This window comes from Calliphora vicina, chromosome 4 (genome assembly GCF_958450345.1).
Source record: "Calliphora vicina chromosome 4, idCalVici1.1, whole genome shotgun sequence".
NCBI lineage: Eukaryota > Metazoa > Arthropoda > Insecta > Diptera > Calliphoridae > Calliphora > Calliphora vicina.
This window is the reverse complement of record NC_088783.1, coordinates 6,008,594-6,036,572: the sequence shown is the minus strand read 5'-3', so window position 1 is coordinate 6,036,572 and position 27,979 is coordinate 6,008,594. Positions and strand designations below refer to the sequence as shown.

At 29.1% G+C, this 27,979-nt stretch overlaps 1 protein-coding gene across 2 annotated transcripts; it reads right to left on the bottom strand.

Annotated features, from left to right (window-relative positions):
• Positions 1–438: 438 nt before the first annotated feature.
• On the bottom strand, positions 439–27,414 carry LOC135957921 (proton-coupled amino acid transporter 1). Of its 2 annotated transcripts, none has more exons than XM_065508764.1 (7): positions 27,259–27,414; positions 2,358–2,440; positions 1,913–2,273; positions 1,497–1,853; positions 1,330–1,424; positions 1,088–1,260; positions 439–1,019 (listed from the first exon to the last, which is right to left on the bottom strand). In XM_065508764.1, exons 1-7 carry the CDS (start codon positions 27,274–27,276, stop codon positions 745–747), a joined length of 1,362 nt encoding a protein of 453 aa, XP_065364836.1. In that variant the 5' UTR covers positions 27,277–27,414; the 3' UTR covers positions 439–744. The 2 variants fall into 2 exon arrangements, with proteins under 2 accessions (XP_065364836.1, XP_065364837.1); XM_065508765.1 differs by having other exon boundaries at positions 1,913–2,263; positions 27,259–27,306.
• Between the last annotated feature and the right edge of the window lie 565 nt (positions 27,415–27,979).

Genomic DNA, 27,979 nt, shown 5'->3' with positions numbered 1-27,979 from the left:
TAGACTTTAAATTAACAATTTAAATTCTAAAAAAGAAATCATTTAAATCTCAGTTTTGATTGTTCTTAAACGACATAATTTAATTATAGTTCAATAAAACAAAACGCCTTGATAAAATCTCCACAAATTGTTTGTCATCGTAGGTCAGTAATACGAATTAACTAGAATCATTTAGTTTGAATATAGGCAAATATCTAAACATATTTGGTATTTATTTCAATAAAAATATATCTATAGATGTGGCTGAAATACTATGGACACGTTTCAATGGATATAAATACTTATACATACGATTTGCATTGCAAATTGTAAAAAGAATTGATTCATTTTAATTGAAATTAACAAAGTGATGCCCAAACTAATTGAATATTGAAAATATGTATGTATAAATGTATTGTGGTCTTTTGGTTATTTTTAAACTTTATAAATTGAAACTACTTGAAATATATATTTATGTATATTTGTATGCATGTATATTGTGATATTTATTGTATAATAATAAGTAATTTTAATTGACTTTTTCTTTTCATTATATTTAAGTAATTAAACGGTTTTGAACCGAGTAATAAAAAAATTATAATTGTTTAATGTATTTATGTTTTTTTTTTAGTTTTAAAGCTATTTACTAAATATTTGAGGTAATTTTAAATTTACAATTTAAATTTCGTTTAACTTACACTAATAATAATGATACATAATTAATTAATAATTAATAAACTACTTAACTTAAATGATAGCTAATTCTTATGAATCTAAGTTGATGACATTCTCCTCCTCACCGAAATGTTTAACAATTTCGGATAAACTTTCGTAGGTGCCGGTGGAGAATCCCATTAAAGCTAATATTAAGATCACGACATTTTTAGCATATACAAAATATCTCATCGGTTTGCTGGCAATATCACGTCTAATGATGATTTCAATAATGGGCGGGAAGACCAAGGCCAAGGCAGTGGAGCACAATGAACCAATGAGAGAGATAAATAAGCCAAGGGCGGGCACCAATTCAGCAATACCCACTAAGAAGTTGAGAAATATAAATTGGTTTATTTAAAATTAAACCTTGAAAATCATTATGACAACTTACATGTCACCGCCACTAAAATGGTGCGGAATGTCAAGTTACCGGTAAAGGGATGAGTATAACACTTGAATATTTGTATCACCGAGGGCAACATAATTTGTATGGCAACGTGGAATTGTAAAGGATAACCGAACAGCACACCCATAGATACCATAATTTTAACAACTTGTGCGCCACTATTAAAACAGCAAAAAGATTTAAATAATATTGTATTGTTTGTTGCTAAAACTCAAAATTAAACTTACATGGTATCACCCAGATTCAAAGTTAAACTGCCGGCCACATTTTCGCCCCACTTCATGTAGCCCACAAAACCAGCAATCATAAACATTAAAGTCACCTACAATTCAAATACATATATTGTAATTTAAAATGTTATTCATATCGAAATTTTGCATTCCATTGTACTTACGAAAAACATGCCCACATTCAATACACCCAGAGGACGATCGAAATGATGGGGATTTTCCATGGCATTTTTCAAGGGCAACACCAGAGCAATACCTTCAAAGGCAAATATGGCCGTGCCAAAGTATAAAGCCAACTGCATGGGATCGGTGTAAAGATTACGCTGTGCTACATCGGGCAAACCATCTTTCAAGCCATAATACATGGTTATACTCAGACCACAAATCATGCAAATATTCGCTATAAATGAGACAGGTGTCAGCCATTTTAGATTGGTGATCATGGAACTCAGCCAGATGGGTATGAGTGTTATCAGCATAACCAAATGCACATCAATATTGATATTATAGGCCATTAAAAGCTGAAAATTATATGAAAATAAATAAAAATTTATAAAATGTTATTGTTTAAAAAACCCACCTGCTTAATATTTGTACTTATAAACACAAAATATATACAACAGAAACCCAATTGCGTTACAACTATAAATACATTCACCAATGTCTTCATGCCCTTCGACCAGCCTTGTATGCTCGGCGGCCCAGTCTCGAAACACTGCTCCACCGTTTCGGCAAAATCCGGATATTTTTCGGAATTCTTTAGATTTTTCATTTTAACCGAACAATTGATCAGCATATGCTGACAGTGTATGCTGATCAATGCTATGACCACCGTCAGTATGGGTGCCACCACGAGACCGCCATGCTTGAAGGCGAAACCCATGGCAAAGAGCCCGGGTCCAATGTTGCCCTTAAAGAGATGTATAATAGACTGAAAATAACTGTAGATGTTGTGGATGGATGTAGCTTTATACTTATATATTTTATTCACACAGTTTAGAGATAGAAAATTTTCCAATATTTACCTGGTGGGAATTTCCTTTCTAATGTGATCATCAATGTTGGGTGTTTCCGTAAGACCGACATCATTGGCTGGGGTTTTCTTTTTCTGAAAATGAAGAGAATGTTTGAAAAGATAAATTAGAAATTGTGGTGTGAGAAATATTTATTATAATTAGTAACTAAATAGGTTATAGTTCCAGTTCAGAGCATATTAATGGTTTTGCAAATTTAGTTAATATTGGGTGTATAACTTAAAAATGCGGGATTGACATGATTCACAGATGACGTATCTTTTGAACGCGGTTTTTATATTAAATAATTTATGTCATTTTAAATGGTACAAAACTGGAGCAGAATAGCGATCCTATAATTCTGAAAGGGCATCTTGAGTAGATCATTTTTGTAGAATAAACTAATCTCTAAGGTCTAATTTTTTTAACCCTTAAATGCATGATTTTTACTTTTATTTTTCAATAAAGTATCAAATATTTAGTTGATTTTTATTTATTATATTTCCTTTAGCTTTAGTTTAATTTAGAATTTCTTTAGCTGAAACTTTTCGTACTCCATTTGATTTTTCTGAATTAGAATCTGAATTAGTATCAAGCTTATATTAGTCTAAAATTAAGTGGAACTGGAATGTAGACAATTGGCAACAATATGCATTAAAGTGTTAAAAGTAGGTCAAAGTTTTAATTTTTTGATTGAAGGGAGCTTTATACTAAAAAAATTAGAAAAATTGGAAGTTAATGTCTGAGGGAATTCTTATTGTCAAAGTTGTGGAATTTTATGGAGATCATTTTTGTGGAAGATCTTAACCCTCCAGCTACTCTCTTTATTGGCCATTTTGACCCCTTTTTCGAGAAAATCAAAAAAAGTCCTTTCAAAAAGAACATTTTTATAGATTAAAATATTCCACGAAAATTTTTGCCGGAAAATTTCAGTGGAGGTCTCCAAAGATACCAAAGTTGTAAAGAACCTTGAAGCTCACATTTTTTAAAAAATCCATTTATAATCCGAATGAGCTGAAATTTGGACAGTGCGAGAGATGGTTTGTTCGGTTTAGAAGTGGTAATTTTGACACGGAAGACAAATATCGCTAAGGCCAGCGAAAATAGTTTGAAGAGAGTAAAACCATTGGGAGCTACTCAAGCAGCAATTTCAAAATGGTTGCGAGCAGCAGGATTCATCCAAAAGCTGGCACATTGAGTACCATTCGAATTGAAGCCGAGAGACTTTGAAAGACGATTTTAAATGTCCGAAAGGATGCTTGAACGCTACAAAAGAAAATAATTTTTGCACCGAATCTTTACTTGCGGTGACATTTGGATACATTGCAATAACCCGAAGCGTAAGATATCGTATGTGAAGCCCGTCCAACCATTTGAATCGTAATTCTCTGTATTTGGTGGGAACAAGAGGGTCCTATCTATTATGAGCTGCTGAAATCTGCAACCTGTGCCGAACGCAAATGAAGTGGTTGGTAAGTTTTTACTCTCCCGCCTTATAGTCCAGACCTTGCCCCGTCCGACTAGTATTTGTTTCGATCGAAGCAGAACAATCTTTTTGGGATACGCTTCACTTTGGAACAGAGTATCCGATATTGGCTTGATTCGTTCTTGGCCACAAAGGATGAGCTTCTTTTGGCTCGGAATCCATATGTTGCCAGAAAGATGGGAAAAGATCATATACAAATGTAAATAAAAATAAAAGCTAAACATTTGAAAAACCCTCATTTTTAAATCATACAACCAATAAAATTCGCTCTTTTAAGGTAACAGTCCTATTTTGAAGTGTCATTTAATCTTAATAAAATCGAAAAAAACATAAATAAAATATAGGATGGCTCTATATGTAATTTGAAAACACCAATAGTTATTAAGATATCACAAGATACATAACAGCAAAGCACAGTCTTATATGAGAAGACTCAATTTTTTAAAATATTTGCCGAGAATTTGGGTATTTGAAGAATGCAAATGACATAAATTATGATCCCATTGATTAAAAGACCTTTCGATCTATATAAGTTACACATTTTATTATTGTGCAATATCTTAGTAATACGTTCGAATTTTACATTAATTCGAAATATAAATTTTTCTCACGAAAAATTACTACATCAAGAAATTCTAATATTTTAAATGATACAATATATATATTGAAATCATGGATCGTGTGTAACGCCGCTAACAATAAATAACTTAAACTATTTTTAATAACATTGATTCATTGAAGTGTTCGTTACAATAATGGACTTTGTAGTTTAAAATAAAAAATTGCTACAATTATTTAAAAATAAATAAAAAAAATAAACTTCCCAACACTTTGCAATTTAAATGAACCACTGTAAATAAAATATTTATATTTTTTACAACACGATCACAAATAATAAATCAAAATTTATTTAAGCACGAAAAAACTACAATTTTTTACAAAAGAATATTTTACATTTACTATTTATTTAAATAGAATGTACAAACAAATTAAACACTTGACAAATGGAAAATTATAAGAGAGAACAAAAAAAAAAAAAAAACATTGTCTGAAATTTAATTGGACTGGGCAAATGACACGTTAAACCGTAGTAAAATGTAGTCACGCGTTTTGAAAATATGTTTAAATAAAAAAAATATTTTGGGACAACAACAACTGAAATAAAAATACACATATGATGTATTTAAACAATTTAATGAACATTAATAGATCTTTATATAAAATAATAAATGTCGTATAAATTGCCTTTAGTGTGTTATCTTATCACGTTTTATTTATTAATGAATTGAAATCATAAAAAAGCTCAATTTCATTTAAATAAAATGAAAAAATGTAACTAGACAAAGTTTTATCATAAAAAATAATGTTTTAAGCGATATTTTCTTCAAACATTCTGTTACTTTTTGTTAAATGTCAATGATCTTTAAATGTAATTTTTATTAAAAAAAATTGTATTCATAATTTTATTCACACGCCTACACACTTTATGAATTAAAAGAAAGCCAAAAATAAGTAAACGAGGGGAGGGTACAAATCCTGCAAATATAGAAAGCATTATCAGATAAAAATAAATCAGGTCCATTACAAAAGAATATGTAAATAAGAAATTCCGTTACAAAGAAAATTAACTTAGCACGAGAATTAAATATCGTTCTTTTTTTTGTATACATGTGACAGACTTACACCATTTGTGCAGTTACTGGGGGGTAAAGGGTAAGTTGTATTAACTACCATTTATCGTCATAACTAAGTGTTACACGACCAACAGACAATGACAGTGATTTCTTTCTACACTCGACAAAGCGACACAAAAAACCTGTTGCTGTTAATGTACAATACTTTTAGAATCATACTCTTATAACTAAATGTTCATACAAACGTCTGATTTTAAATATCATATCTAAACAGTGGCAAGCAAAAGAGAACGATCGTGACTAAGAATGGAAAAACTAAAGAGAACTACATATTTGCATACCCATGCGACTGCGAACGTTCATTAGACCCCTTTCACACTAGGCAAGTCTCTTGCCCAACAACAAAACAGCATACTAAGTTTTCTTCTCCTTAACCCGACATTACCTCTGACATCCACAAGCACAAGAGACTTGCGCAACTAAATTGCCTAGTGTGAAAGGGGTATACTACTACTACTGTTTAACCGATCTATCTTGATCTTGTGAGTTAAACTCTTGAAAAACCATTGGTTAGCTAAACTTATGTTGTTTTAGGAGACATTTGTAATAATGGTAGTACTGTTTTCTTAATCGTTAACATGATACGTTTAAACCAAGTTTCTTTAAAGTTAATACACACAATCCTAAAAATGGCACCAATAATTTATTGTCCGGGTGATTAATACCGTTCAAATATCTCTTTACAAGTTCTTATCTATTGCATTATATTTCACATACTTTTTCTGAAGATATCGACTTTCTTAATAACAGTTGTCATAAAGCCTATTATTTCCATTATATAAATACAAACTAGCTAAAACCCGGTGTGCTTCGCTATCCGTATAGTAATGATTTACAATATATTTAGGCTATCTACAATTTATTTCATATTTTCTAACCTTGTAATAATATAGAAAAGTTTAGAACCAAAAATATTTGTATTTAATGTTTAGTATATAAAATTTTGTATTAATTATTTATTGTTCCAATGCCTTAGGATATACAATATTTTTGGTTTCTCCATCTGGTTCATAAACCTATAAGTCTTTGGGTTTTTCTACTCCCGAACATGCAACTATAAACTGTTCATGTGAAAAACATGGATTTTCTAGACTTAGTCCGCAAACTTGCAAAGACTGACCTTGAGCTTTATCAATTGACATTGCAAATGCTAAGCAAATAGGAAACTGCAATCGATTAAAATCAATGGCTTTTCCGAAGTTATAATCGGAATACGTGCAGCAATACATCAGTCCCTTTATACTTCCCAGTTATAAAAGTCCCCCCGATTAGATTGTTCATTAATTTCCTTACTGTATGTCGAGTGTCATTACAAATATGCAAAAAATCGTACAAACAAACACACATTGACTTTTATATATATATATATATATATATATATATATATATATATATGTATATGCAGTGGTTGACAAAACAATGGAAACTTTTCCAAATATTTCATTAGTGGCCTAAAATCTGAAATAATTTTTTTAAAAATTTTAACATTTTTGTAGTATTTTATTTGTATACTTTCATTAACTTATTTTAAAAAAAAACAAAGGACATAATTAATTAAATTCTAAAAATGAGAAAACAAAATTAAAAGATTTCTTTATTACGGCATTGACAAAACAATGGAAACTTAGGTATTATTTTAACAAATATGGTCTAAACTTTGCAATAACTCAATATTTTGTTGGGTATCCCTTATTTTGTATAACTGCATTGAACCAATTAAAGAGTCAATGGTCTCTTTTGAAATATTTTGCCATTCCCTTATAACCGCCTCCGATAAATCTTTCTTCCTGGTGTAATTTTGGGTCCTTATTTTACGATCTACAATTTCCCATAGATTTTCTATGGGATTGAGATCTGACGATTGGGCAGGCCACTTCAAAACACTACCTCGTTGGATTGTAACCACTCGGTTACAACCCTAGAGGTGTGTTTCGGGTCGTTGTCGTGTTGGAATCTCCAAACTAGGTGCATATTTTCCTCAGCGTATGGATACATAACATCGTTTAATATGGTTCTGTATCCTATACCTGTCATGGTATCTTTTATAATATGAATTGGGCCCATACCTTGCCCTGAAAAACATCCCCATACAATAATATTGCTACCGCTAAACTTTACAGTCTTATTTGTGTACTTTGGATCTAATTTTTCTCTTTGGTCGTCTTACAAATGTTCTCCCATCACTGCCTCTTAAATTGTATTTGGATTCGTCGGAAAAGAGGACAGTATTCCATTTCTGTATCGACCAGTTTAAATGATCCCTGGCAAATTGTAGACGAGCAGAACGGTTATTTTTAGAAATGAGTGATTTTTTCACAGGACGACAGCAACCAAGACCAGCCACATTTGCCCTGCGACTATTTCTAATTTTAGGCTATTAACAACCTCTCGAGGAATTTCTTGAACTCTCTCGCTATTAAATTATCTTGTGTAGGAGTAGTCTTACGAGGTCTTCCACCTAAATGTTGGGTCACAAAGTATACAGAGGCGACACGGCAAAAAATATATATTTGTCTCTTTCGCTCGAAACAATTTCAACTGGTTTGGTTTTGTGCTTATTTATATAGTAGTTTGTTTTAACTTACTGTCTGCATTAAACCGCAACAATTTCAAAAAAAGCTGATTTTAGTGTTTTTGAACTGTCAAATTTGACGCCTCTGTATACTTTGTGGTTGAGTTTTTACAGAACCGGTCTCACGAAATTTCTTTATAATTTTTGAAACTGCTGATTTATTTATTGAATATTTGTCATAGATCCTTTTTTGTTTTAAACCAGCTTTAAAATCGTTAATTATTTTATTTTTTAAGTCATCACAAATCTTAACTTTAGCTATTTTCGTTAACTTTGATAAAAAGTAATTATGTGAAAAACTTAGAAAAAGAAATTGTGAAAAATTACCAGAATTTAAAAATAAAATAACTGTACACAGGATGCTTTTTACATCGTTCTTTTAAATATTATTTTCGTTTTACAGAAGTTTAAAAGTTTCCATTGTTTTGTCAGTAGCGAAATAGTCAATATATTTTTAATCCCTTTTTTCAGAATATAATTAATTATGTTGTTTGTTTTTCAGTTAATTTATATAAATAAAACTATACAAGTAAAATACTAAAAAAAAAAAAATTTATTTTAAAAAAATATTTTAAATTTTGGGCTACATATGGAATATTTGGAAAAGTTTCCTTTGTTTTGTCAACCACTGTATGTTAATTTTGTTCCTATATTTCCTGGCAATTTTTTAATAACTTTAAAATCTTTTAACCAATTTTTGTGTTTTATATCTTATTAGAACGATGTACAATTATGTACACATTTCGATTCTTTTAAATTAAATTGCAAAAGTAATTATTTAATGGCAAAATTTTTGCAAAAACTGAAAAAATTTAATTTTTTCCCCTTGTAAATGCACCTCAAAACTGAATCGCAAGTCGGCACGGGTTGCAATCATGATAGAAAGACAAAATTTCTTATTTAACTATAGTTTTGTATACATATGTATATAAAAAAATAGGGGTTATGCGTTCAAAATTCCAAAAACAAAAAAATTTTGGGACACTCTAATACACGTGTTAAAATAACTAGTCCCGTTGCTATTGAAGTAACTAGTTCCCACCCTAAATGATGGGTAAAATCACTAGTCCGGGACTGTCTCCTAGAATTGTTGGGTAATGTTCGTGTTAAGTAATATTTTACGGGTCTTTTAAAAAGCTTCCTTTGCAATACTACTCACTGTATATTTGTGTTTGTAGATTTCTATGTAAGAATTTCTATGAATAGTTTTTTTTTACAACGTAATTGAGACAGCACATATTTGAAGTACAAAATAAAAATGACAACTTGTTTAATAACTTGTATATCAAAAGTATAAACAAATTATTAAAATATCTGTTAAATTAATATGAAATCGTGATATTTAAATGAATTTTTAAAAATTTAAATAAATTTACATATTATCACAAGTTAAGTTAATTACATTTTTGTAAAAAAAAAATACAGAGAAAAAACCTTTGGGTCATTTCAATCATTCAAAACTGCGCAGTTAATTTTTTTTGTAGGAAATCAACAAAAAAACACGAAATTAATTTTATACAAATAAAATGAATTTTTTTAAAAAAATCACATCTTTACATTATTGCTGAAACGAAGTTTAATTTTTTTTCTTTTGTTTTTGATAACTAAGAATTCTAAGAATTTGGAATTCTAAATCAAAATCTTGTACTCGTGTGTGGATATGTTAGATAATTAGATTATTATTGTGGGTTTTTTTTAAAAAACCAATTTTTTATATGTAGATATTTTTTTATTATTTGCATAAATTCGTGCAGATGTTATGAAATTAATTTGGAATTATTTTTTATTATCTTTTAAATACCCCTATATTGGGTATTTAAAGACATATAACATTATCAGCAGATGGTACATAACTCAAATAGGTACTGAAAGATATTAATAATTATTTTAAAATAAATTATTTTAAATCAATTTGAATTAACAAAAATGTAGTCACTCAAAGAGTTTTATAATGATTTAATTAAGAATTTGGTAAAGAAAAGTAGGTACTATATGTTAGATTAAACGTTAGTCATTACCAAACTACTTCTAAGTAATGCAGACTGTATGAAGTAGTCATAGAAAAGTAAGTTGTTCAGTAATTGCAAGTAATTACCAAGTTTTTGCTGGGTAAACCTTAAGTAATCAATGAATCTGGCGCTATAGTCTTGACTCTCGCTATCCTATATAATCTAGCGATTTGATGGAAGAAAAATCAACTAAGAGAATATCTAACAAAGATTATTGCCAGTGGCAGAATGTAACACCAACATGATAGGAGTAAAGACCTCTTAATGTGCATTATATATCCATGATATTTTTTCAATTTAAATTGCCATGTTAAGTAAAACGAATAACTGTCGTATATTACTCATTAAAAATATTGCTATTTAAAATTGTTATAAATTCTTGTCTCTTCTATGGAATTTGTCATTAATCCTATTAAAAGTTGACGAGCGCCGCTGGAGGGGACAGCTCCCAAATTGTATATGTTTTCTTTTTATAAATACATTTTATACTAAATGACGATTTAACAGCTGTGATTTATTTATCATTTTATTTCAAAAGAAATACGTAGGAATATAAAAAAAAACACTTTTAGATAAAAAAACAAAACTTTTTTTTAAAAAACAAATCAATCCTTAATAAATAAATACTATGTATATTTTAACCCAAAAAATAAACCATAAATACTTTCAAAATTCGAAACATGTTTTATACAATATTTGAAAAAAATAAAAATAAAAAATTCTGGCAACAGGAAAATATTTAACCAAGGTTAAAGAAATATAAAAAAATCTATAGGTGTGTACAATTATACATTTTTATATATATGTATGTACTATGTCTGTACATACGTAAATTCATATGTACTATATAAAAGTAGATACTTTTAAAATGTATTATTGATGTCAAACTAAAATACGCATTTTTTTCCCATGACGCTGAAATGCCTGACCTCTACTGCAAGAGGCAGGGTATATTTATTTTGTTATAAGATATACATACATTAGTAATGCAATGTTAAAGTGGGTGGTAGACACTTTATTTCCGGTGCAAATTTTATTCAATGTTGTCTATAAAATCGAAAGAAACTTATAAATACTTAATGCCACAAATTAGCATAGATTAACAGCTAATGACAGCTGTCAGAAAAAGTATGGTTATTTTGATGTTAGACCAAGATTTTACCATGGTTGTGGTTTGCAGGGGGAGTGAGAATGAGAGAGAATTTTTAATAAGGAACGCGTGTGAGCAGGTCTGCCAGGTAATTTGGATTTAAAATAGGCATAGATTATGAAAAATATCGGCATAATCGGCATTTCCATACACGAATGATAAAAATACCGCTAAATATAACTACTAATTTCTATACGCTTAGAATAAAAAAACGACCTTTCTACGTTTATCTTCACTAAAAAGAAAATCTCCAAATTGTAGAAGAATGTGAAACTCCTTCTAAATAATCACAAAGAATCTCTACATATTTGCTCTTAATTTTAGAATGTCAACTCCATAATTCTGAATTTAAAATAAGTTTTAAAAATTAATAATTTCTTAAGAAAAAATTAATATAAGCTCAAAAAATCTTCATCAAAACCCAATAAATTTATACAACTTTGATTTTTTTCTTGGATTGCTGAAATAATTAATAATTGGATTAACCAATCAAATAATTGGGTGATTCAAAGGGTCTGCTATTAGGTCGTATTGTCATAATGTCCTAAAATATTATTTTAGTTTAAACAAATTTTTTTTGTGTTTTAAACAAAAATGTTCTAAACTAATAAGACTTTTTGAACTATGTTTATTGCTTTGTCATAAAATAACACTTTTTTTGTTAGCAGCACAACAACAATTTGTTTAAACTAAAATAATATTTTAGGACATTATGACAATACGACCTAATAGCAGACCGTTTGAATCCCCCAAATATATTTTTATTTCATTGAAATCTTCCTTGATTCATTCCTCAATAAAAATTTGTTCAACTAAAGGTTGTATGACTTAAAAATGAGGGATTTACAATATATGCTTGTGTTTTTAATTACTTTGGAGCTACTCAAGCTGCAATTTCAAAACGTTTGCGAGCAGCAGGATTCATCCAAAAGCTGGGTACCATACGAATTGAAGCCGAGAGACTTTGAAAGACCAATTTGCATGTCCGAAATGATGCTTGAACGCTATAAAATGGATCCATTACGATAACCCGATCGTATGTGAAACCAGGCCAACCAGCCGAATCGACACCGAAGCCAAAGATCCATGGCGCTAAGTAAATTATATAGTAACAAAAGAGTCCTATCTATTATAAGATGCTGAAATCTAGCCAGATCTGTATCGAAGGCAACTGATTCGTTTCGAATCATTCTGATGGCAACAAATCGGTTTTGTTTCTTCAGAAATAATACTGTAACTTTAGGAAGAAAACTTATAAAAGAATTCCCTAAACATCCCAAAAAATTTTTGACTTTTTTATTTGGGATTATTTTATATAAAGTAACCTTTCATAGAGAACATAGAGCGGAAACTCGAAAAAAACTCAAACAAAAAAATTACTCAAAATAATCACACATACGTGTGTTGTTTTTGTTTTCATATAGTTTTTTTACTAATACATTCTCACCACTTAGGTTTTTGACAACTGAGTTAGGTCTTTGACAGGAGAGTTTCCGCTCTATGTGTTTTCTCTATGTTACTACTACTCGAGAATCCCCAAGTAGAAAACTTAAATGTACTACATTTCTTACTTGATATAGAATAATTTCAAAAAAGAAAATTACACTCAATTTTCCTTGATAACGAGTGCGGTAATTCCGTTTGGATTTCATTAATTTTACTTCTGTGCGAACTATGACTAGAACGAAAACATTTTCATACAAATGACAAAATCTACAAATATAAATTCAGTCGAACAAACGATTTCGATGTAGAGGAATCCAATTACAGTCGACTTCGAATGACTGAAAGTACGTTAACATTGCTGAAATATTTGACGCAAAAAGCGTAACCACTAAAAACATAGAGAAATACACATAGAGCGATAACTCTTCTTTCAAAGACCTAACTCAGTTGTCAGAAAAAATATTAGTAGAAAAAATTATGTGAAAACAAAAACAACACTTGCATGTGTTATTATTTTGAGTAATTTTTTTGTTTGAGTTTTTCTCTATGACCAACAAATTTATATTTTTCTTTCCTTAGAACAAATATTTATTTAAAATGCTCATATTTGTTTAAACAGCCATCCAAGATCAAATAAACATTTCTTGAAATATTGTCAAATATTCTATCAATATAAATATACATTAACTTTCGTTCGCTTTGCTTTTATTTCGAGATCGAATTACAGTTCAATATTTTTATTGGTTTAAAACAAAGGTTTGAAATTAATTAGTTTTTAATTAATTTTCAAAATAAAATATTATCTCTTAATTTGCTGGCATTTTTTAATTCCGAATTTAGATTTAATGAATTAAACTTAAGTCCATTAATTAATTAGTTCGAGTCTCTGGTTTAATCTATGCTTAATATTTAATGTCAAATATATATTTCAACTTAAAAGATTAATTTTGAAAAGTACTCGCCTTAAGTACTCTCTGCAAATTATCGAGAAATCTTGAATAAACCAGAAATGTCAATAGTTAAACTGGTTTTTTTTTATCAATTTCCATGTAAATACATAATTGTTATTAGATCTATGACGGCAGTGTTGAATTAAAGTGGAATATTTTATATTTTTACTGGTATATTTCCCATAATGTAGATAGTTTAACTAGTTAGATGCCCCATATTTGATAAAATAGTTAGTCCTTAAGTAGAAAAACAAGATTCATTAAATACTTGATAATAATACAAATGATAATCAAATCAAAATAGTTTAATAAAATAAACAACTACGAAATCGTGTATTTATTATCAACACTATAGGACTAACATATCAGCGGCAGTGAAATTTTTGTTTTGATTTAAAAAATGTGCCGCGTTAAGTATCCACAGGGCACAGTGGGACTGAACTTTTAAACTAATGGCCAGATTTCCTTGAAACTTGGAGTTCATCATTCAGAATGAGCTAAAGAGGGGCAATGTTGGTTACCTCAAATGTGAACATTTTTTTAGGCTTGTAAAAAGATTTGTGGAAATGATAACTATTCGTTGATGGTCAGTAATGTTTATATTAGTATTGAAAATAAACCAAATCGATACAACAATAAGAAAGTTATGTAATTTACATGTACGAAATCTTTTTCGGTCCAACATATTCCAGCAGTTAAGCAAATATTCAAGGTATCCCGTATAGACAGTGAATGTCACTAATGTCTGATCACTTGGCTGACTCCAATTTATATATTTCGCATCATTTGACACGTACAGTGGTGGCCACCAATTTAAGACAAATACTTGAATTTTTTTCATCAACTGAATTTTAAGGGCGATAGATCCAAAATAAAAGGACCTCTAAGGGTATGAAATTTATAATTAATGTTTCTAGTTTCTGAAAAATGTTTGGAAAAATCGGTAAAACATATATGGACACAGATATGTGGAAATACGTTGACCCACCTCAGCGAACATCCGCTGTTAATAACATGATATGACCGGAACTAATGGAACTAAAAATACGAAATTTGGTCCGAATATTTTATAATAATAAAAATAATATGATATAAATGTGAGAAAATATGTTTATTTAAAAAAAAAATTTTTTGGTCAATTTGTAGAAAAATTGTATGTGTTCGGGTGAATATGTATGAATTGACACAGTCGAACAAAACACACTTGTGTGTTAAAACAGTCCTCATGCATACATATTTGTGGAAATATTTGAAAAAATAATTGACAATCACGTGGAATTTAGCAAACAATTTTTGTCTTAAATTCCTGGCCACCACTGTATGTGCTCTTTGTAGAGTAGAAACAATTTAATTGGTTACTTTATACATCCCATGTAATCTAGTGTGAAGACAATTACCACTTAAGTGTCTCTAAGTAATCTAGAGTGTAGCCACTTTAAACGTTTATTTTATTATGTACATTTTAGTGAGTAATTCGTAAAAACTGGTTTTATACAAATTGTATTGATATAATTCTCATACAGTTAATTTTGTTTTTGCTTAATTATAATGACATCCCTTGTAACCTAGAGTGTGAAGTCAATTGTCACTTTAGTGTCTCTACGTAACCTAGAGTGTAGCCACTTAAGCGTAATGCACTTTAGAAAGTAGTTAGTTTATCCATCAAAAGTATTGAAGAGTTGTCGGAGGAAAGTTTGTTTACAAGTAACCGGATATTGGACTGTCTATAAGATGTATTTTTTTTAGTTATGTAGCTGATCAAGTAACCAGTTAGTTAACTGACTCTATGTAATCGGCATGTGAATCCAATGCGTGGACTACTTTGGACCAGCTATCAGACACTCTCATTGTAATCGAAAAGGGTCAATTGACCCCATGCTTAGGACATGCACGTATTAAAATAACTAGTCACGTAGCTAGATATGTAACTAGTTGTCACCCAAAATTATAGGTAAAATCACTAGTTAAGGACAGTCTTCTAGAACTGCTGCACTGTTAAATCTAAACTCGTGGATCTAAATGAAACACTTACAAATAAACTAAGTAATTGTGGAACCTTCTACCTGTATTGGCTAACACCGGAAATTCCTCATTGCAAGTAAACAAATTCTACAGTTTATCACAATTAAATCTTATAATTTATTATTGTTATTATTAGCATTTCCAATTAGCAAAAAATCAAAATATCTGTTTTTACAACATAAATCATAAGAAATCTTAATTGGCTTTAATTGAATTGCCCGCTTTTAAGAATTTAATTGTAATGTATTTAAATTACTACTTGTATTGTATTAAAAAAAAAGCTCAATTGTAGTAAACAATTATTTATTTATTTATTCATTTAAATTAAATGTATTTTTGAGATAAAATATTTAAAGATTTTTAAATTTAAAGGAAATTTAATTGTTATTGAAGAAGACACGATATTTAGCACAAACAATAGGAAACTTTTGTATTATTTTTGAAATAAATCAAGATCATTTATATTTGAAAAACTTTTGAATGAAATTCCTAAAGCCAACAAAAATAAAAAAATAAAAAAAAAAATAGCAACTACGTAAAGAACCAAACCAAAGCAAATCTTTAGCATTGACAATGAAAATAAAAACAAATATAAAATAAATAAATAAAAATATTCACCCACAAAACAAACTGAAACACAGAGAAATTAAAGAGAAAAAATCTAAAAACAAAATTGAAATTATACATAATTATACACATCTATCTATATACAATAAAAAAAACTAAAACTAAAAATAAAAACCTAGAAACAAATGACAATCAACTAGGTCATATTAATATTATTAAAATGAAATAAAACAATTTCAATTAAATTTATATGTATCTAAAGCTAATTTTAAAATTATTTCAAATAGAACAAGCAATTGTTATTGAAAAAAATAAGTGTTAATAAATTAAAATTTTCAAAATCATTCAAGCTTTAACGATTTCTATTTGTTTTTATTTTTATTTAGAATTGAAATATTTTGGCTTAAACAAATCAAAGGTCAATTACCTTTAAATTAGTAAAAGAATAATAGAAATCAACATACTAAAATAAAAGTAAATAAATTAATTTGTATGTAGTTTTGTTTAAATAAATATTATATGTTGGCATGTTTTGTAGTAGTATAACAATTAAAATATCTGTTATACATAATCGGTTGAGACGAATTTTTTATACCCTTTGACAACTTAATATATGTAGCTGCCAAAAAAAAACCAAAACATTTTCGCAACCTGACGGCCACTGACGCCAACAGGAATGGAAAATTTTGTGAGAAATTATTATGATTTTAATGGGATAAAGTCCAACAACAAAATACACTTCTTAGCTTGTTGAAAAACAATAATGTTTATGGAACTTTTTTTTATATTTTGCCAATTTTGCTAATTTAAATTTATCACGTCCTCCATTAATAAGAGTTTTTTTTTCAAACAGTTTTGAATTGCTCATCGAAGATTCATTTGGTGTGTTGGTTAGAAAAGAAACTACTATCATATACCAGGCATGGAAAACAGAGATTTTTAAATGTCTATTAACCCCTGTCTATACTTGATAAATATTTATCATAACAATTAATGACGTCTGTTTTCAAGAAAAAGTTTTCTGAGTAAAAGCAGCAATAGTACTAATAAATGAAGACTATACCTGCTAATTGTTTATCCTAACAACAATTTTAACGTTTATCATGACAAACATTTATCAGGTGTAGACATAGGGTAATGATAACGAAATAAATGTAATCCATGTCTAATGAAAAAGATCTTCACCTCACTTTCGAATAAAGTTTAAAACATGATGTTCATTTAGACCAGGCATAAAGTCTCTTGTCGATAATGTCGCATTTCCAGATATTTTCGCGGGAAAAAAATTCGTGTAAAATTGTTTATATTTGTATAAACAATATTATTTATTAGGATGAGTTTTTTCTGTATAAACAATGGTTCAGTTTATATCTGGAAGTGGTTAATTGGTCTTAATACGGAACCCAGTGATACGAATTACAACACTGCCCAGTAATTCTTGGTGACAATCCCGAATTAGTTATTTTAGCTATCACTTACTACAGGCGCGGCTCTATCACAATGGTTTGGAGGGGAAAATGGAATAATTTCTTAAATTCTTCCCTTGGATCCGCGCCTGACTTACTAGTTATTTGATTAGTTACTTTAGTGCATATCCTAAGCACCCTTTTGAACCTTTTAGATTAAAATGAGACTGTCTGATAGCTGGTCGAAAGTAGTCACCGCATTTTATTCACTTAACGGTTATATTACTAGCTACCTAACTGGTTACTCCATCAGCTACATAACTAGTTATTTTAACATGTACTGGTGCTAATTGACCTTAAATATTCAGTAAAAAAAAACATCTTATAGACAATCCAATAACCGATAACCAATAGAGTAATAACTACTTTCTAAAGGACAGTACAAAATAAAAGTTTTAAGTAACTACACTCTAGGTTACTTAAGGACACTAAAGTAACAATTGACTTCAAGGGATGTTAACAGAAAGAAAATAAACTTGTATGCTAATTATATCAATACAATTTGTATAAAATCAGTTTGTACGAATTACTCACAAACAAGTGCAGTACAAAATAAATATTTAAAGTGGCTACACTCTAGATTACTTAGAGACACATAAGTGGCAATTGTCTTCACACTATATTACATGTGATGTATAAAGAAACCAATTAAATTCGTTCTGCTCTACAAAGAGAACATACGTGTCAAATGATCCAAAATATATGAATTGGGGTCAGCTAAGTGATCAATGACTGACTTCTTGCTTAACTGCTGGGTGGTTATTTGTTTTATTTTCTTGGACCTGCACTCAAGGGATTGTGTTGAAACTAAGAAAATAGGTTATGGAAGGGAAAATAGAGGGAGTAATGTTTGTGGACATTTTATATGAATTTCCCTATATTGAAAGTGACAGAAAAGACTTCAGGATGAAGCTTACTCCACATACTGTCAGTACTCAGAGCACATACCATTGCAGTATCGTTAGAACAGTGAAACACAACCCATATTGCGACGATGTTCCAGTGAATCTACTGTCACCGATAACTTCAAAACCGACTACGAAGTACCGGCCCACACATGGGAGTTGTAGTTCAGATGGAGTGAAGTATTTCGTACACCGTTTTAGAAAACCAAGGCGGACATCACACTTCCCAGTATGCAACATTTCGAGTCAGTTCTTTTTATCGAACTTATTTCGAATTGAAATCGAAAATATGAATTTATTACGATGCTCTATCCAATCTACATTTTTTAGAATATCGTATTTTAATATTTTATAGAAATGGCGAATAATATTCGATTTTTTTTTAATGTCAAATTTTATTTTTTCACAAATTGACAAATTCATATACATACATATTATTTTTTTGTCAATTTGTGATAAAATAAAATTTTATTTCTTATCCTATCAATAACATATTCATAAAAATATAGTTTAACACGAAAAATGGATCGAAGACGTCTTAAAAGAGAAGCGCAGCCAATTATTGATGTTGTTTTAGACAATTCGAATCTTCAAAATCAGCAAACATCAGAAATATGTGCTGAGTTTATTGCATTTGAAAATGAAAACACATCTAACGCAACATTATTGGATAATAATAAAGGTAATTAATATGCATTATTTCAAGAAGAAATTGCTCGATGGTATAAAGTATACGAAATTGTTCATATATTTAATCGAAATCGAATCATTTTAGAACATTTTTAATACCGAAAAAGGTATAGTATATCGATAAAAATTAGAATCAGAATAATAAACGATTTTCGACTCTTTATCGCTCTGCACTCTACTTAGGAAAACACGCACATTCTCGACATTATATCGAAGTCGATATCGATAAAATTTTACGAAAAAATGATTCATTTTCGATATAACTTCGAATCATTTTGCATACTGGGTTAATACTCATGCCTATAACATCAAGATCTTCAGATTGACGTAGAAGGTCGTTTAGAAAGATAAGATATAGAGTAGGAGAAAGGAAGGAGCCTCGCGATTCCCCTGAATAGATCTTGAACTCCTTAGAATTTGCCAAAGATCATTTAAACATGACAGACACATGACTATTCTCTTTTCGAATTAATCCAGTGATGGAATGAGGGAGAATGATGGGAGAATATTTGTAAGTCGGTCGAAGGGAAAGAGACTGAAATCCAAGTACACAAATAAGACAGTCAAGTTTGGGGTGGCAATATTAAGGTGAGGGCTGTTTTTCAGGGCAAGGTATGGGTCTAATGAATATCATAAAAAAATATGCCCCTAATTTGGAAATTCCAAACACATATGTAGGGTTGTTATCGAGTGGTTACAATCGCCAGATATCAATCCCTAAATCTATGGGAAATTGTAGATCGCAAAATACGGACTCTAAATTATACCACGAAGGGAGCTTTACGGTTATAAGGAAATGGCAAACTATTTCCAAATATAGTAATTGGTCTAATCATTAGACTCTAATGCATCGTTGCTGTGACGCTGTAATCAAAAACAAGGGATATCGAACAAAATACTGAATAACTAAAAGCACCAGACAATTTTTTTCCTTTTCTTTCAGATAAAAACTATAATTGTTGGTATTAATTAGCATTCAGAATATAATATGTTGCATGGCGATATTACTATCGCTTTTATTGCAAATTATAATAGCGAAAACGGTATCATATTTTCCTGGAAAAACGATATTATGTATATGGAAAGGTAGACTCTAGTCCGTAAGTATTATCGTTTACAATACTAGAACGATATAATACAAACATATATGATAGTTAATATCACCTAGATAACGTTTGGTTTATTGGAAACTCAAACTTTTACTGTTTTTTTTATCGAAATTTATCTTTAACAATTTTAATTACCAGTTAAAATTAATTAAACCATTAATTTAAAAAAAAATTAATTCTGACTTGTGAGTTTGTTTGATAAATAAAGATTAAATTTTTTGTTTGCAATTTATGTATCTGAAAAGTAATAAAAAAGAATGGAATAACAATAGACTGATTTATGGCAAACTATGTACACAAAAGCAATTCTTTTCAAAAGAAATATAACAATAATAATACATAATAATAAAAATGAACTTGAAAAATTATTTTAGATATAAAATCAATGACTAAGTACATTTGTATGATTTGCATAGAGCTGTGCTGCTAAAAGAAATATAAAACTCATGCATAAAATATGATAAAAAAACCTGTATTAAGCGGTAAAAGTAATTAACAATAAAAATAATTTGTTTTATTTACATTTCATAAGATTAAGTGTTTTTTTAATAAAGATTATTTTGGCACTTGTATTTAACATAATTGTAAGAGACAAGAAATAAAGAGTTTTGATTAGAATTGTTGAAATATTTCAATCCGAACGTAAACAAGATTTGATAATTATATACATTCATACATAGGTACACGTACATAATCTCTATTTGCAAATCTATACCATTCACTTTTATCTTTTTGACAGTTTGTTTCATTTGTTTGACAGCCATTGAGCAGCTGGTTGATATAAAAGAAATAATAATAAATTTGCAAAAACATAAGCATAACAATATTTTGTTTGTTTCTTCTTTATATCGCTATAAAAATATTACAAAAAAAAACAGCAAGTTTGTTTAAGTTTTTCATATTTATTTCTCAATAAATTGTTTCCATTCTATTTTGGTATTTTCATTTTAAGTTTCATTCGTAAACAAACAACTTGTATATACGTACATACATACATATATACAAACTCATACGAGAACTGTTTGAATATTTTTACGGTAAAGTGCAGTGTTGTTTAAAAATTGTAGTATAGAGTTGAAATATTACAAGGTTAACGGGTTGCTTAGTCTCGTATGGAGAGATCTATCTATTAACTGGATTTAAATTCATACAATTTTTATTCGCTAATTAATTATTTAATTACTTTAATTGTTTCAAACTGAAAGTAGTTGTTATTTTTTAAAATTTATTTAGTTAATTTTGAGTTTATTTAAGTATCATAATTATCATTATTTTTCATTTAGTATTTATAGAATGTGGTTAAACTTCTAAGAATTGGCAAAACAATGGAAACTTCTAAAAGAAAAAAGAAAAATAATATGTAAGTAAACGATGTTGAAAAGCATAATGTAAACCATTATCTTCATTTTAATTTGATAATTTCTTTTTGTAATTTTTTTCGCACAATAAGTTTTTTAAATAGCAAGATTTGCGGAAATTTAAAAAACAAAATTATAAACGATTTTAACACTGAATTGAAGCAAAAAAGTAACCCAGCGAGATAAATAAATATATTCAATTTTACACGGCTGTCATTGGGAGCCAAGGCCATTCGTACTCGCTTCTGTTAGAAGATCTACTTATTAGAAATTCTCCCGTTGAAGGTCTGTAAGGATACCTTCCTCGTAATGCCTTATAGGAGTCTAATTGAAGAAACTGCTGAAGCAAGCCTTTAATGGGAATAAATATGGAAAATATTCTTAATAAAGATTTTGTAGCTTTTACTGGTTTCATGTAACGGTTGCAAAAACAAGCATGTTTGAATTTGAAATAAATGTTTGTTACAGCTGATTCTGCAATGCAATTTTAAATCGGTATGAAAGTTTTTTGAAGGAGAAGCAAAACCCTTCTAGAACATCTTCCGAGTGAATGCAGAGTGGAATGAGTATCGAATAGAATGTATAAACAGGTCTTTAAAAGGTCTACTAAGTGAAGCCCTAGAAAACTAGCTAGTTGCTATTGCCTTGAGAAAAATCCTCTTATTTCTAAAAAAATCGTACTGCTCGTATATAATTTGCATAATAATATTTAAACTGGTCGAGACAGAATCCAAATACAATTTATGATGCTGTGATAGGAAAATATTTCTGGAGACTGGACACAAATAAGACAGTCAAGATTGGTGGTGGCAATAGAAATGTGTTCAGCTGTTTTTCAGGAATTGGAGACAGATCCATTTTAAACATAAAATATGCTTATAATTTGAAGACAATGACCCCAAACTTCTCATCGAATTGTGACCCCGAGAGTAGTTACCAATACGGACTCAAAATTATATCGCGAAGGAAGCTTTATCAGATGAGGTTATAAAGGAATGGCTAAATATTTTAAAGGAGACGATTGATTATTTAATTGTTGTAATGCTTCGTCGCTGTGAATCAGTAATAAAAACCAGGGAGATCTAATATAATACGGAGTTACTAAGAGGGCCAGACAATTTTTCTAAAAATTAAAACTAAGTTTCCATTGTTTTTGTCAAGACCATAACAATGACTACCTTATAGTTTGTTTTCTATTTTCAGAATTTAATTATGTTCTTATTTTTTCAATATAAGTAAATAAAAGACTAAAATAATACTAAAGAAATATAAATTTCATACGATTTTTTTTTTCGATTTTGAAATATTTGGAAAAAGTTTCCATTGATCGATCGTCGTTTAATAGGTATAAATGTAATAAAGTAATGAAAATATGGACATACTTCTCGATCATTTTGCCTTCTTTTATAAATTCTTATAATTCTTAATTCAAACGATCTAAATCACAACATACTGTAGATCTTAGAATCAGCTCAGCATTTAAAACAATTTAAATTTATATACGACTACAAAGGGTTCATGTTTTGTCTTTTGAATATTTCAACAAACCAGTAATACCGGCAATAAAAATTTAAAAAAAAAATAAATCTATGTCTACATACTACATACATACATCGTAGATAGATAACGAAAATTTGTTTTAGCAAGTGCTAAAATCGTGTCATTTTCTGAACAAATACTATAAAGTGCCACCATAAAATTGGTAATAATTTTTTAAGAGAAGATTAAATGAAACAACAGTAATAAATGCTGAAATACATGGCTAATAATTTTTTTTAAGAGAAGATTAACTTAAATAACTACTTAAATAAAGCGGCAAAAATTGCTTATAACTTTTTTAAGAGAAGATTAACTTAATTAACTTTTATAAAGTGATGCAAATATAAATTCACCATAAATTAGAAATGAAAACAAAAAAAAACCTTCCAACTAAACAGGAAACGATCACATATTACGACTTCTCTAGCAATAATAAGTAGAATTAAAGACTCAATCTGGTACTAATACTTTCATTATGGTTAGTTTAGGTTTTTTTCCACCATTGCGTATCTAAATGTCACTTGCAGTAAAAGTATTATATGAATCTGTGAAGGTTAAGGGGTTTGTTGAGTAAGGGGCTGGCTGGCAAAACAAAAGACTTTAAAATTATTCAAAAATTTAAAAAAACACCTGAAATTTTATAACTGTTATATGGATGTACTCGTATGAATAACAAGGCTAATCAGTTAAACAGACTTTGCTAAATAGCTTTTAGGAATGATAAAACTTTTATAGAACCTCATCAGAACTTGTGGTTGTGAGTAAAAAATAAGAACAAACAAATTCATACAAACATATGTATGTACGTACATATGGATGGATCAGTACTTGCATACCAGGGACGTGAAAATAAAATTACAAACTGTTCCAACCAAACTGCAAAATTGTACTTTTGCTGTGTGGATTGTACCAACATTTATTACTACATTAAGAACGTATGTATATCTAAAATGTTAAAATTATAACAAAATTTGGTTATGAGGATATGCATCTTTATTTAGACCCAAATCAGAAAATGTAGCCTATTACACTTAATATTTAATTAATATAAAAAATAGGGACCAATAGCCTATCAGATATAAGTAAGTAAAAATAAAATAATAATCCAAAATGAAAAAAAATCACTACTTTTAAATACATTTTTCTTAATTTATTTAATAAATTGTAAACATTATTATTAAAATCAGAATTCGGAAGAAACTAATTAAATTCTTGGTCAATTCAAATCTAATCCAAATTCAATGAAAATAATTACACCGTGCACAAAATTGACACTATTTTTCTGTCAAGAGGGACACCCGGCTCACAAGGTTGCACAACATATATATATTCGCGTAAGTCAAAAACGGTTTAGTTTATTGGATAAACTGAAAAAACCGAAATTCCGTAATAAAATTACCTTTAAGTGAGGCTTAAAATTTTTTTTAAAATATTTCCAATTTCTTTCCGCATTATCCTATTTTTTATTATGCTATTTTTTGCCATTGATTCGATGTATTTTTTGAGTCCATATTATGCGATTTACGATTTACCATGGGTTTTTTATGGGATTCCGGCGACTGAATACTGAGTCACTAAAACGACCAGAAATTGTTTGTATCAATCCTAAGTTTGCATTGTTTTCAATCAAATTTTTTAGTTTAGTCCTATTTTTATAAAAAAAACTTTTAATTAACTTGTTTGTTTAGGTAAATTTAACAATGCAATATTATGTTGACAATTTAATATAATGTACAATAATTCGATTTAGTTCGAAAATTTTTTAAAGCTTTTAAAATTAGCTCAAAAATAATGAGGATTCTAAAAAAAAAACTTAGAAAAATAAATTGTGAAAAATTACCAGAATTTAAAAATAAAATAACTGTAAACAGGATGCTTTTTACATCGTTCTTTTAAATATTATTTTCGTTTTACACTTCTTTCTTGCAGAAGTTTAAAAGTTTCCATTGTTTTGTCAGTAGCGAAATAGTGAATATTTTGAATTTTGTTCCCTTTTTTCAGAATATAATTAATTATGTTGTTTGTTTTTCAGTTAATTTATATAAATAAAACTATACGAGTAAAATACTAAAAAAAAAAATGTATTTTAAAAAAATATTTTAAATTTTGGGCTACATATGGAATATTTGGAAAAGTCAACCACTGTATATATAAAAATAAATTTATATTTGTTTGATTATTTCTGACTTATAGGAGCCTAAACCACTGCACCGATCCTCTTGACATTGTTACTGTATATTTTGGAAAGAATATTAGGCAACTTTTCATTTTGAAATTTCAAGTGGGAGTGGCACTTCCCATACAAAGAAAATAGTTCTTTGTATGATAGTTTAGAAAAAAAACATACGAATGGTAGGTTAATGGACCATATAAACAGTTAATGTAAAAAACAAGTGTGGGATTCCACTTTTATTTTTTTAATCAGCATAGATTAAATATGTAAAATATAATTGTGAGATCCTTTTTTGAATATTTGCAAATGCTTGGTTCATTTTGTGTGCAGTTTTTAATAGAAAAGACGTGTTTTACTGGCAAACACAAAGAAGATGAAATACGAGAACTGCTTAATGCAGAAAGTAACTCTGATATTTCAGATTCGGAAGTTAATTATATTTCAGAAAACATATAAAACAAACTAATAAATACTTAATTTTGTTAAATAAATGTAAAAAAGTCAAAGAAAATATTCTATGGACCAAATGGCCCCTTAACCTAAGATTCATAATTTTTTATTTTTCTCGGTCCAGTTTTAAGTCAGAACCTTGTATTATTGTATACAGCATTGTATATAGCATTGCTAAAAAACTAAGTCGGTATATATCACCGTTCATAAATTTCAAAGGAAACAATTAAAAAATTGGACCAAATGGGCTTAACCTAACAGCAGGATTAAGTATAAATAGTTTATTAGACATTTTTGAATTGCGCCAAAACCAAAATGATCTGAGAGACTCAAAATAGTACCAACAGAATACTATTAAGTTTGGTACCAACTATTTTATCGGCGTTGCATACACATGTGGTTTTATCACAACACCCCAGTTGACCAAATCGTAGTAGACGTCATTCAGCCCATTTTCAAGATAGTATTTGAATAGGAAAAATGGGAAACTCCCACGGATTTTTTATTCATAATTGTGCTGATTGATTGTCTTTGACAATGACAATGTAAGACATGTCTTATATCAAACACAATTGATGGCAAGATGAGCGACAATGTCTTGGATGTGGTATTCTGTCAACTTTTAGCCGAACTATTTTATCGTCTACGATTTTCCCAATTTGTTCTAGACGTCTGGCACATTGTAGTGCACCTATCATTGAGGATATGTATGTGTCTTGAAGACGTGGCCAACTGGGACACACTTGCACACACACACATACAGTCAGTCGCACACCAGCAAAGGTACCACGATCTAATAAATTTCTTATGGACACCCCACTGTGAGTAGAGTTAGCGATTTGTTGTTGTTGCTGGTTCTCTTGTATGCACTCAACAAGTGTTGTTTGTTTTTGTTGTAGTTGCTGTTGTTGTTGTTGTGTGTAGTTTGTTTGTTTGGTGTTGTTGCTGTTGTATTTTATGCGTATGCATGCATTTGTAGGCAGCCAGTATTTATAGATGTGGGAATTTTCCACTCGATACTGTAAAATTTCAAACAATTTGGTAGCACACAATTCAAAATGTTTGGTTTTCAAAAACAACAAAAACAAAAAAATAATATAGCGAAATATGTGCAAAACCAAAATTAACAAAATAAAATGTTTATAAATATTATTAATACCCAAAATTAGTAGGTCAATGAACACTTTAAAACACAAGAAACCCGTTAATGATTAATACAGTATTAATTAAAATGTTTATAAAACACGTTAAACAAACAAAAAAATACAAAATAAAACAAGTATTAATTATTTATATTATTAATTCAGAAGAAGAAAAAACAACACACCTCTGCAATATGAGCCATTTTAATTCAGCTTTTTTTTCTTTCAGCCTTTTTGCAACAATTTCAAAATTTATATAATATTTTTTTAATTAAAATTCTTCCAAAAAATATATGTAGGAATTTTATTTGTTATAATATAAATGGTTCACATATACTCCTATGAATATGTATGGGTAATATGTAGATTGGCGTAATATTGTTCTTTTATTTTGAATTCTTTTTTTTATTATTTAAAATAAACACTTTCTATTTTAGTTTTTATTTTTTAGATATTTTTTTTTATATATTTTTTATCTTGATATTATTATAAGTTTTTTATTTTGCGATTTTTGCTGTCAATGCTGTGTTAATCGTTTAACGAAATCTTTAAGACTGATTGTCTCATGAAAAGTAGACGCTAAAGTAAGTAAATAAATATACAGTATGAATGTATTTCTGGCTAGCTGCCCCACCAGCCAGCCATACAACCAGCGTCAACCATAAACCACCAGCCAGCAGCTAACGAACGAACCAACCAACCAACCAGCCATCCAAACAGACAACTAAACTGCCAGCCAGTCAGCCAGAATTTTGCCATACATATGTAGAGTGTGCACACTGTTGCTGTTTATTGTTGTCGTATGTAGACGCCGCTCCAAACCAGTGTCATACAAATTTAGTTCTATTGCCACACAATTATTTTATTTCTTTCTTTATTATTGTTGCTTTTTTATTTAAAGTATAC

Excerpts from the sequence above, each read along its gene's own strand:
- LOC135957921 (XM_065508764.1), bottom strand. Across the intron at positions 2,274-2,357 it reads AGAAAGGAAATTCCCACCAG|TTATTTTCAGTCTATTATAC; the intron begins GTAAATATTGGA and ends CAACATCTACAG. Across the intron at positions 1,425-1,496 it reads TGAATGTGGGCATGTTTTTC|GTGACTTTAATGTTTATGAT; the intron begins GTAAGTACAATG and ends TTTGAATTGTAG.